General features: G+C 42.3%; 1 protein-coding gene across 1 annotated transcript in view; it reads left to right on the forward strand.

Annotated features, from left to right (window-relative positions):
- TTN (titin) overlaps nucleotides 1-12,229 on the forward strand; it is a 236,396-nt gene that overhangs the window by 46,889 nt on the left and 177,278 nt on the right. Inside the window, exons 45-59 of the mRNA XM_053947624.1 lie at nucleotides 1,837-4,374; nucleotides 5,025-5,303; nucleotides 6,359-6,922; nucleotides 7,365-7,646; nucleotides 7,770-8,048; nucleotides 8,414-8,692; nucleotides 8,789-9,067; nucleotides 9,191-9,478; nucleotides 9,597-9,875; nucleotides 9,976-10,257; nucleotides 10,365-10,643; nucleotides 10,759-11,037; nucleotides 11,132-11,410; nucleotides 11,530-11,817; nucleotides 11,917-12,195. Of these exons, the coding sequence (XP_053803599.1) occupies nucleotides 1,837-4,374; nucleotides 5,025-5,303; nucleotides 6,359-6,922; nucleotides 7,365-7,646; nucleotides 7,770-8,048; nucleotides 8,414-8,692; nucleotides 8,789-9,067; nucleotides 9,191-9,478; nucleotides 9,597-9,875; nucleotides 9,976-10,257; nucleotides 10,365-10,643; nucleotides 10,759-11,037; nucleotides 11,132-11,410; nucleotides 11,530-11,817; nucleotides 11,917-12,195 (6,753 nt within the window). The remainder of the gene's footprint in view (nucleotides 1-1,836; nucleotides 4,375-5,024; nucleotides 5,304-6,358; nucleotides 6,923-7,364; nucleotides 7,647-7,769; nucleotides 8,049-8,413; nucleotides 8,693-8,788; nucleotides 9,068-9,190; nucleotides 9,479-9,596; nucleotides 9,876-9,975; nucleotides 10,258-10,364; nucleotides 10,644-10,758; nucleotides 11,038-11,131; nucleotides 11,411-11,529; nucleotides 11,818-11,916; nucleotides 12,196-12,229) is intronic.

Genomic DNA, 12,229 nt, shown 5'->3' on the forward strand with positions numbered 1-12,229 from the left:
TGGTTTAAGTTTTGTACATGAGCCAGGAGCACCTGGTTCACCTAAGTTACAATTATTAAATCTGGAGTAATCCTAGGTTTGAATGAACTTAGTCTGGGACAACTGGAATAGCTTGACTATCTCTTTTCAAAATTTTGTGGTTTTCATAGGAATCAAAAAGCTCACAATTTTATTTTCAGATTTAATGTTGTCTTCATTTCCATAAAACAAGTATCTTAAAAAAAGAATTAAATATGTCTATCTGTCATCAATGTATATTGAATGTTAACAAGTATGGTTAATTTGTGAAATAAATATGAAATTATTTAACTCCATCACTTGTTGAACTTTATTCATTTTACAAACATATCTAAAATATGAAGTAATATCTGTATAGTTCTTCTCTCTCTCATAAATATCCAGGAACACACAAAAGTGCATTAATTTTTGCCACATTCCTGTGTATGAAGCATTTTCCTGTACTAAAATGGGTTTCACTCTGCAATTTTTATATTTTTTATTTTATTGGCCCAATTCTGCCACCCATTCTCGATTTTATTTGCACAATTTATTGCTGTTTTAACAAGGTTGGTAAGTAATGCTGAAGGACCGCTGTAATTTTTTTTACTTAAGCATTTCTTCTGTGCAGTTAATCATTGCATGCGCTATGCTCTGTCATTTATATTATGGCATTTGTGGCAAGACTAATAATTACTAAAACCAATGAAAAAGAATTAGGTGACAGAGTTTGTTCCTTTTTATATATGTTGTTGGAGTGCAGCAAAAATTCTTATCTCTCAAGTTTTAAAATTGAAAAAACTGTAATTGAGAAGCTTCCTTTAGTGAGGAAACTTGAATTAGTGAGGACAACAGTATTTGATTTCCAAAGATTTTCCTTGCATTGTGCTTTTCATGAATTTTTCCATTCCTGGAAATTCCATATTTCACTGATGTTTCTATTGTCAAACATCTGCAGAGATGTTCTTGCCTCTGTTTCCTCTCATTTTAAACTACTATTGGAACTAAAGTTGTCTAATGCATATATCTATAAATTCAAAAAGGCCAGAAAACAAAAAATCTTAAAAGTCTGTTCTCTTTTTCTCTGACATTGTGGGAGTTTTAATATGCTACATCTTGACAGGGAGGAGTTCAAAAGCAGAGATTTAAATCAATTACATTAAATCAAAGGTTTAAACTTATGATGTTTGTAATAATGATGCTGCAAACTTAAGGGTCTAATGACAAAAAAACAGGACAAAGCTGTTAAGGTAGGGGTAATCTTTTGGTGTGCTAGTCAAAAGATAGAGTTTAAAGAGATGAACTATGCATCAGAAGAAAGGTTAGTGTGCTGAAAAGATTGTGGGTTTGTTGGTTGATTTGGGGGGTGGGATTTAATCCTAATTGTGACATTCTGCTTTTCTTTATTGGTGTTTTGAATTATATCAGGGTTTTAGCACTCTTCTGCTGTACTTGTCTGCATAGGTGTACATACAAATATGTATGACCGTACCACTTTAATTATATCTGTGAAATGCATCAGTGTTGCTTGATTGTTACTTGCACAGTGCACCCTGGAGGGATATGCCTAACCCATACTGTGATGTCAGGTTTAAAGACACACCCATCCTGATCAAGATAGGAAATTCTTAAGCAACCTGACAACACAGCATGTCTTACTCATTTTGGCAGGCGTGACAGCAAGGAGACAACACAAACCTCCTGTTCATTTCTAGCTGCTGTAGAGTATTGAGAAAGTCTTCAAGTTATAGAAAAACAGATGGCCTAACACTGAGTATTGCTATCTACGAGTGTTCTCATAAATATTCTAGTAAAACTAAACAATTTTTTTCCATACAGACATCACTAGGTCTCTTATTGCCTCTTCTGAGGAAGGAAGAAATGAAGGCTACAGCAGCGGCCTTCAGTTGCCTGATAGAGAGAAAACACTTGAATTTGAGCCTGGAAAGCCAGTTTATTTCAGCAAAGCAGAGATGAAACTTGAGGACGAGGGCAAAGCCCCTGATTTCCTCAAATGGGTCTCAGATGTTGAGGTCTGGCAGGGAGATGTAGCTAGGTTCTCTGTTACTGTTACTGGCAGCCCCACACCAAAAATCCAGTGGTTTTTCAACAGTATGAAGCTAACTCCATGCATGGACTGTAAGTTAGTATTTGCTGGCAATGACCACAGCCTCATCCTCCCATATGCAGGTGTGCAGGATGAGGGTGAGTATCTGTGCGTGGTCAGCAATGCACACGGTAAGACCAGCTGCAGTGCCCAGCTCCACGTGCGCCAGAGGAAGCCGGGACTCCCCTGCTTTGCCAGGGAGCCGGGCAGCGTGCAGTGTGCATCAGGCTTCACGGCAGCCTTTGAGTACACTGTGGTGGGGAAGCCGTGCCCCGACGTGCTGTGGTCCAAGGGGAGCGAGCGGCTCTTCTCTGATGCGCGTCACTCCATTGCTCAGCACCCTGACGGCTCGGGCTCTCTGACAGTGTGGCACTGCGTGGAGGAGGACTCTGGGCTCTACACGTGCAGGGCCGTGAGTACCCTGGGTGAGGCCACGTGCTCTGCTGAGCTCCTGGTGCTGCCCGAAGAACGCACTGTGTGCAGGCAGAGCCCGGCCTTGCAGCACTCTGCAGTGGCAGAGGAGCAAAGCCCTCTTCTCTACGAGGAGGCTGGTGAGCTTCCTGCAATGGAAGAAGCATTCAGTCCTGAGCCCATGAGGGAGCCTTCAATCCTCCTTCGGCTGCAGATGAGCCAGGCAGTCTACATGCTGCCCAGGGAGGATGTCTTGCCTGGCTTGCCACCAACCTGCCTGGCAGCACAGAGTGTTGAAGAGATGCTCACCCAGGTGGTCACAATACAAGAGAGCAGTGGGCTTCTGGCAGAGCCACTGGAAACCCTCCCTGCTGGCCCCCAGGGTGTGGTGCCTGCAACAGTAATGGAGACACAATTGCCAGGTGGTCTTGGGACTGTAGCTGCACAGATACTCATGCCCAAAAAGAAAATCATCCCCAAGGCAGCAGAGCAACTGGCTGCTCTGAAGACAGAGGCTTCCCAAACCCTTCTACAGGTGTCAAGCACCACTGAGAGCCATGCCATGGATGGTGACCAAATCCAGATCCTTGAGGGCTTTCAGATAGCACAAGGTGAGCTGAAGGCTGAACCAAGATTTCTCTCTGAATTGGCCTTCACTGGGGGCCAAGTTGTCCCCCTGGAGAACAGTTCTTTCCTGGAAACAGCAAAGGAAGATTTTGCTGCAAGAATACATGAGGGACAGGCTGTGAGATTTCCCTTGCTGCTGGAAGAAAAGCAGTCCATGGAGGAAGAACATGTAGATCTTTCCAAGCCGCTTAAGCAGTGGCAGAAGGCAGAGAGACAATCCGATGAAACAATGTACACCTGTGAGCTCCAGCCAAGCCAAGTCCTCAACAAAGACAGTGAGCTCACTGCTCTGGTTCCCGAGAGCTGCAGCTTAGACATAAAGTCTCAAATCAGAAATGCACTGAAAGCTGCAGTGGTAAGTGAGAAAAACCTCTTGTTTTCAGAGTGGCTGGCTGATAAGGCAGATGTTAAAGTACAGGCAATAAACATCATCAAGGAGAATACACATACCTTGTGCACGTATGTTGTGACCACAGGAGGATGGAGTCCCATAGAAATCCAAGTCTCCTTGGGAAAAGTCAACATTCAGACAGCTGACCAGAATACAGTCTTGAAGGAAGTTTTCTATTCCTTTCTTTATGAAGAGAAATGTTCCCTGACTGGTGAAAAATACAAAGCATTGCCATTCTCTGCCAGTCCACTTCTCTCAGGAAAATCCTATGATGAAATCTTTGAGCTGGAGCCCCAGCAGGCTGAGAGGACTATGGAGGTAGAAAAACCACTGGAACACCCTTTGTCTGCACAAGTAATCAACACTGTGGCTGAGCATGGTCTAATCAAGGATGTGGGTGCAGCTGTAGCCACTGCTGATGTAGCTTCTGCAGATGTTTTTACAGAGATACCCACAGAGATACTGAAAAGAAAAGAGAAAAGAGAAGAAAAATGTGAGGAAGAAGGCAGAGAGGGTGTGGAAACTAGAGCTAGAAAGCAAGAGGATGAGCTGGGCAAAGATTACCCCATCATACACAGCAAACTGGTTGACACTGTTGTGGAGGAAGAGGAGAGTGTCAGGCTGGTGTCTGTCATAACAAATGTCAGAGAGGTGAACTGGTACTTTGAGGGTAAACTGGTCTCTTCAGGCAACAAATTCAAGTGTTTGAAAGATCAGGACACGTACACACTAGTAATAAGCAAAGTGTGTGGGGAGATTCACCAAGGAGAGTACACCTGTGAGGCGCTGAATCAAGGTGGAAAAAGAGCAACAGCAGCAAAACTCACAGTTGTTAAAAGAGGTTGGATTATGGGGATAAAATAATCTTTTTAATGCACTGCTCTACTAATGAACCTCCTGTACTATGTGAGTCTTTGGACAGAGATACAATATTAATACCATGATGCCACTAATCAGAGGGCCCCCTTTCTCTCTGGTCTCCTTTTGCAGAGCCTCTCACTTCCATTACCCCAGTCTTTGGTCAGGAACTTTTTTGTTTCATTGCACTAGCATGGTCAGGACAAAGCTGTAGCTCAATCCCAACCGTTTCTCCAATTCTTGCCTGAGAAGTGGACCTGCTCTTCCCGTTTTTCTCACTGCTGCACCCTGTCTCACTCCTTAGAGTCATTGCACTTCTCATTCACACCATAATTTCTCACAACTCCAGGATAGATTATATATTTATATCCTATTGCTATTGTGCATTGCTATTTCACTTTGTTTTTCCAGTGTCACCACTGTTTCCTGATGTCATTATGCACTGTAAGACTGTCTGTCCACTGAGTCTAGTACTGCTTTCATTTCTTACAGATATTTTTTCTTTTATAGTCACTTTATGTGAATTGCAAGTATGTCACCTTTTTGCGGGTTTTTTTTTTTTTTTCAGTTAGTCACTTAATTTCAGAATGTCAACAGGCAGGGTTTTGAGTTACTGTCTGCTTCTAATTTCAGTTGCACCGATCTTGAGGAGAAGGCTTGAACCCCTGGAAGTGGCTGTAAATCATGTGGCCAAGTTTACCTGTGAGGTAGAGATGGCTCCCAATGTCAAGTTCCAGTGGTACAAAGCCGGACGAGAGATCTATGATGGGGACAAATACTCCATTCGCACCTCCAACTACCTCTCCACGCTGGAGATCCCAAGGCCTCAAGTCGTTGACTGTGGGGAATATAGCTGTAAAGCTTCCAACCAGCATGGCAGTGTAAGCTCTACAGCTGTTTTAACAGTAACTGGTAAGTACAGACTTTCAAACACTTCTCCTTTTCCATAAAATGCCTTGGTGTCTTGTAATGCTTTCACTGCTATACTTGCACATGTTTATGGTAGGACTCTTGGTTGCCATCATAATACATAATTCATACCTAGTTTTGGCAGGCACAAGCATAGAAAAGGAATAACTTTGGAGAATGCTGCTTCTAAGGGCTTTCTCTATGAAGAGAAGGGCATCAGTGTGAAAAAGTTTCAGAGGGAAAGAAAGAAGGGGGAAAGAGAGCAGGAAGAAACAGCATGGGATTGCTTTGTGAATATATTCTTGAAGAAGGTTTATTTAACACAAGAAACACTTTTAAAACTGATTTCTTGGCATAATAGTCACTGTGTGATTATCCTAGTACCTTAAATTTATCCTGCAACTATACTTGTGATGCAGATTATGCAGATCTGCATACCTGAACATCTTGGTGCCGTGGCCAAAGGGGAACTCTGTGACTGGGAAAATAGTTGTTCTTAAACAAAAGGAGGTTTAAAGGGTTTCAATTTGCAAATTTTTTGTCTATTGAGAGCTATACAGCGGGGTTTTTTCTTCAAAGAAAGCAACAAACAAAAAGTCACCATCTTTTGGCTGTTTCTTGTATGATGACTTTTTTTACTCTGACTTTTCTCTTTCTGGGAGGAGTCCTTATGTGGTCTTTGCTAAGTGCTAGGTGCTAGAGACTAGAAAAAGGTGCATGAGCAGTGAAATGCATGCAGACTTTCCCATCTTGTGAGAACACTGAGCAAACATGTCAGTCTTGGGGGAGGAATTTCTGCCTTTTTGTTTATTTTTCTTTAGTTCATGCATTGCTCCAGAGATTCAAAATGCCTTCAAGCTCTGGAGTAATACATAGACTGAAGAAGTACAAAACCAAAAGCCAAAATGTATCATCTTTAACACCTCTTATCTCCTTCACTGCTGTTTTCTTCTAATTAAGAGTGTCCAGCAACAAGCTGGCCTCTCTTGCTCTCTGTCTCTGGCAAATGTGGCTCTGTTCCTCACCTCTTGATAACATTGAACCCCTTTGTTTTGCAGAGGCATTTCCACCAACATTTCTTACCAGACCTGAACCTATTACTACTTTTGTTGGCAAAAGTGCCAAGTTCCTGTGTACTGTTTCGGGCACTCCAGTCATCGACATCACCTGGCAGAAAGATGGAACAACTATTTCACCTTCAGACCACCATAAGATCTCCAAAGTGGAAAATAAACATGTTTTAGAAATTTCCCTTCTTACTGCTAGTGACAGAGGGGTGTACACATGCAAAGCTTCCAACAAGTTCGGGGCTGATATTTGCCAGACTGAAATGGTCATTATAGACAAGCCACACTTCATTAAAGATTTGCAGTCAGTACAGTCAGCAGTTAATAAAAAAATACGCCTTGAATGTCAGGTAGATGAAGACAGGAAAGTAACTGTATGGTGGACAAAGGATGGAAGCAAAATCCCTCCAGGCAAAGATTATAAGATTTACTTTGAAGACAAAATAGCATCACTTGAGATTCCTCTGGCTAAGCTCAAGGACTCAGGCCACTATGTGTGTACTGCTTCAAACGAGGCAGGAAGCAGCTCCTCTTCTGCCAGTGTCACAGTCAGAGGTAAGATAGTTCTATGACCCCTTTACCTTTTGTCTTCTTGGGCTCCCCATTTATTCTTTCACAGGCAAAAGATTTCTTTGGGCTGAAATTACACTGTGAATTCTTCTCAGACCTGCCACCTGGTCCGTTCCCTGTAAAGTCTTTTCCCCTGCTGCCTTACAGTGCACCATGTGTTACTTCAATATTTATTTCACCAGAGAAAATCAAGAATTGCTCCTGCCTGCAGGGGAGAGATTGATGAAGAGGGAAAGTAAAACCACGGAAGCTGCAGCTCAGCAAGGATTATGCTGATCTCCTGTGTAGTTGTATTTCGTTCTTGCTCTGGGAAGCAATCTTTCAAAACTTTGTATTTCAGCTTTCTTTCCTTTTTGCCCTTTCCTCTTCCCCTTCTTCCTCTTTTTACCATGTCTTCCCCTCTCTTCCCTTTTCTTCCCATTTTCAGAACCACCATCCTTTGTGAAGAAGGTCGATCCATCTTATTTACTGACCCCAGGCGACTCTGCACGCCTTCAATGCAAAATCAAAGGATCTCCTGAAATCCAGGTTACTTGGTTCAAGAACAATAAGGAAATCCATGAAAGTAACACACACAGGATGTCCTTTGTCAATTCTGTGGCTGTGTTAGATCTTTTGGAAATGAAAGTTGATGACACTGGGACCTACTCATGTGAAGCTGTCAACGAGGTTGGAAGTGACAGTTGCACCACTGAAGTGGTTGTCAAAGGTCTGTCCTTCTTGTTGCTGCCAGTCACATTCTTGAGAAAAACCTTCCTTTTTTTTTTTTTTTTTTTTTTTTTTTTTTTTTTTTTTGTCATGGTTGACTAATTCTTTCTTACTGCTTTTATAGAGCCTCCATCTTTCATCCGAACACTTGAACCTGCAGAGCTAGTGAAGGGAACAAACCCCATTCTTCAGTGTGAGGTTGCTGGCACTGGACCTTTTGAGATTAGCTGGTACAAAGACAAGAAACAGATTCGCAGTAGTAAAAAATACAGGTTGACCTCTCAGAAGGCTGTTATTTCTTTGGAGGTGTCCTCATTTAATAGTGCAGATGTCGGTGAATACGAGTGTGTGATAGCTAATGAAGTCGGGAAGTGCATGTGCAGTGCCACATACATCTTGAAAGGTCAGTGGGAGAGAGAAAACTCCATTTACTGAAGGGATTGGCAAAAACCTCTTATTTCATAAAATATCTTTTTTTTGGATTTGTGTGAGTCTGGGGAGACTGGGGACAAATATCTTCTTCTCTTAAAATTCTGTGTGTAACTTGAGTCTTATCTGGCATCAAACCTGTGAATCTGAAGAACATTGAGATTAATGGGCCATTAGCTCCCAGCTGGAGAAAGCACTTCTCCAACTTGCCTGCTCTTTTGCTGAATTGTGACATGTACTGCACATACTGTCTTACAAAACTGTCTTTAAGTAGCAGTTTTTATGTGATGATGTAATAGTAGATAAGTATTTTTTTCTCGTCTCTCTTCTTTGAACTAGAACCACCATCTTTTATTAAGAAAATCGAAAATGTGACAGCTCTGGCTGGAGATAGTGTTACATTACAGGCCGTGGTGAAAGGGTCAGAGCCTATTTCTGTGACATGGATGAAGGGCAAAGACATTATTAAAGATGATAACAATGTGAGAGTGACATTTGATCACGGTCTAGCAACACTGCAAATTACTGGAGTCCAGCTGAGCTCTGGTGGCAAATACACCTGCGTGGCTGAGAATGATGCGGGAAGTCAGTCCTGCTTTGGTGAACTAGCAGTGAAAGGTCAGTGGAGAAGTGCTGTGATCCCTGCAGTCTCCCACCGGAGAGGTGAAGAAATTTCCTTTTGTCGTTAACACCAGTTGTTTAATTCTGTTGTAGAACCTGCCAAAATAATTGAAAAAGCCGAAATGATCCAGGTTACAGCTGGGGAACCAGCTATTTTGGAGTACACTGTCACAGGCACTCCAGAGCTGAAAACCAAATGGTTCAAAGACGGAAAGCCACTACCTGCCAGCAAAAAATACAGGATCAGCTTCAAAAATAACATTGCCCAGCTCAAGTTTTATGCCACTGAAATGCAGGACAGTGGTGAATACACCTTTGAGATATCCAATGATGTGGGCATCAGTTCTTGTACTACCAGCTTCACTGTGCTAGGTTGGTACTGCCTCTTTGCAGAGAGCCCTGTTGCTCTGCTCTGTGCCCAACAGAGCCAGAAGTGGAACAGCACTCCTGTTTTGCTCATGTGTTCCTTTCTGTCATTTTTTTCGCTCTCAACAGATCGCACTCTCCCTCCCTTCTTTACTAAACCACTGAAGAATATTGACAGTGTCATTAGTGCCTCATGCCGCCTAGACTGCAAAATTTCAGGCTCTCTTCCAATGACTGTCTCATGGTTTAAGCAGGATACAGAGATCACTTCAAGTGCCAAGTATACAGTACACTTTGCAGAAGGCTCAGCATCTTTGGAAATAAAACACCTAGATGCAAATGATGCTGGGGTCTACATTTGCAGAGCCACAAACTCTGCTGGTAGCAAAGAGAGCAGTAGCACTTTGTTTATAAAAGGTTTGGCGTTTTGTTTCACTTTTCTTGGAATTTTGTTTATCTTGTGATTATACTTTTCTTTCCCAAAATACAAGCCCTCTCTTACTCTTTGCATTTTTTTCCTCTCAACGCAATCCAGAGCCACCCACCTTCACTGTAGAACCAGAGTCTCAAGATGTATTGCCTGCATCAACTGTACATTTCAAAGGAATGTTTAAAGGCACAACACCACTGACAGTGAAATGGTTTAAAGGTGATACTGAGCTGGTGACAGGAGGAGCCTGCTACATAATGACAGAAGCATTAGCAAGTTACTTGGAGCTTTATGCAGTCAAACCAACTGACTCTGGAAAATACACCTGCAAAGTCTCCAATGTAGCTGGTTCAGTAACATGCAGTGCAAACTTATTTGTGAAAGGTTTGAGTTCTTACTCTTATTTAAAATTCTAGCTGCTGGATTAACACAGCAGCACTCTTTCCTGTGTTCTTTGTCCTGAACACTCTTCTTAAATCCACAGAACCTGCTGCCTTTAAGGAGAAGCTAGAGCCAACTCATCTCATAAAGAAAGGTGGATATGCTGAGCTGACCTGTGAAGTCACTGGTACTCCTGAGATTAAAATCACATGGTTCAAGGATGATAGAGAGCTAAAAGAGAGTGACAAATACAGGATATCTTTTACAAAATCTTTGGCAGTACTCCATGTTTCAGAGGTTGATACTGAAGACAGTGGGGAATACATTTGTGAAGCCAAAAATGACGCTGGAAAAGATATCTGCAGTAGTGTTGTTACAGTCAAAGGTGTGTGTGACATCCAGCCACACAGTTTGTATCTTTAGACTCAGTACTGTGCTACTGGCTTCAAAAGTATGATTAATGCAAATTGCACTTTCTTTTTCACACTGTAGAGTCACCTTATTTTAGCAAGGAGTTTCAATCCATGGAAGTCTTGAAGGATTCTGATGTGGTTTTGGAGTGTGAGGTGCTTGGCACGCCTCCCTTTGAAGTGTTCTGGGTGAAAGATGATAAACCCGTGCGGAGCAGTAAGAAGCACAGAATAAGCATTGAGAAATCTTTGATTAGCCTCCACGTTTTCAGGTTTGATGCTTCTGATGTTGGGGAGTATCAGTGTAGAATAACAAACGATGTTGGGAGCTGCCTCTGCCGTTCAGAGGTCACGCTGAAAGGTTAGTGCAAGGTGCAGAACACCACTAGCATGCTCTTATCCCAGTGTGGTTTTCCATGCCACACTCTTTGTTACACACCAGACTTGTACTTACATAACCACTTTCTTCCTGCCAGAGCCTCCGCAGTTTTTGAAGAAGATAGAAAACATTAGTTCCCTTCGAGGGGGAACAGTTGTGTTTCAGGCTGCTATTAAAGGTTCCTTGCCCATCACTGTGTCCTGGTTGAAAGACAATGATGAAGTGATTGAAGACAACAATATCAAAATGACCTTTGTGAACAATGTTGCCACTCTTATGGTGAGATCTATTGAGCTGAAACATGATGGGAAATATTTCTGTCAGGCTAAAAATGAGGCAGGAATTCAGAGGTGTTCTGCTCTGCTGACTGTCAAAGGTTGGTCTTATCCTGAAGGCTTGCAGTGATCTGGGACAGTTCTCTTGTGATTTTTACAGATGTACTTAACACTCTATCTCCTTGTTTACAACAGAACCTGCTACAATTGTGGACAAGGCTGTGTCAATAGATGTGACTGAGGGAGACCCAGCAACCTTGCAGTGTAAATTTTCAGGAACAAAACCTATTACAGCCAAATGGTTCAAAGATGGCAAGGAACTGACATTGGGCCCAAAATATAAGATCAGTGTTACAGATACCGTCTCAGCCTTAAAGGTGCTTTATGCAGATAAGAAAGATAGTGGAGAATACATTTTTGAGGTTCAAAATGACGTTGGGAGCAGTAGCTGTTCTGCCAGCATTAATGTCCTAGGTGTGTACAGGCTTTCTCTTATTATTGCTTTTAGATACCAAATCTTTTCTCCTGAGGTGACATGTGCCACAATTGTAGTTGAATTTTTATATTTTGTCTTTTTATTCTGTCTTGGATAGATCTCATTATACCACCTAAATTCACCAAAAAACTCAAGAAAATGGACAGCATTAAGGGGTCTTTTGTCCACCTGGAGTGCATAGTGTCTGGTTCGCATCCTATAAGTATTCAGTGGTATAAGGATGGCCAAGAAATAACAGCAAGTGAAAAGCACAAATACTCTTTCCATGATAATACTGCATTTCTGGAAATAAATAAATTGGAAGGCACAGACAGTGGCTCTTACACTTGTGAAGCAACAAATAAAGCAGGAAGCAGCCAATGCAGCGGGTTCTTAACAGTAAAAGGTTTGAGTTCCTTCTTTGTCTTCTGTTAGGTCTCTCATGCATAGTTTTGGATTTCCCCATCTCAGAGTAATCCCCTTTTTTCCTTTTTGCATGTTATAGAGCCACCATATTTTGTGGAAAAACCACAGTCTCAAGAGGTTGTGCCCAATGCTAGGGTTCAGTTCAAAGCGCTGGTGAAAGGGTCTACTCCTCTGCAGATAAAGTGGTTTAAAGACAGCCAGGAGCTCCTGTCTGGAGCCAGTCGATCTGTCTGGAAAGATGACACTTCTAGTGTTCTGGAGCTCTTCTCAGCTAGGACATCTGATTCTGGGAGCTACACTTGTCAGATAAGCAATGACGTGGGGACTGCAACTTGCAAAGCAACTCTGTTTGTAAAAGGTGTGCAACCCAATCTTCTACTTTTTTGGTTCTG

This window comes from Vidua chalybeata, chromosome 7 (genome assembly GCF_026979565.1).
Source record: "Vidua chalybeata isolate OUT-0048 chromosome 7, bVidCha1 merged haplotype, whole genome shotgun sequence".
In the NCBI taxonomy this organism is placed as follows: domain Eukaryota; kingdom Metazoa; phylum Chordata; class Aves; order Passeriformes; family Viduidae; genus Vidua; species Vidua chalybeata.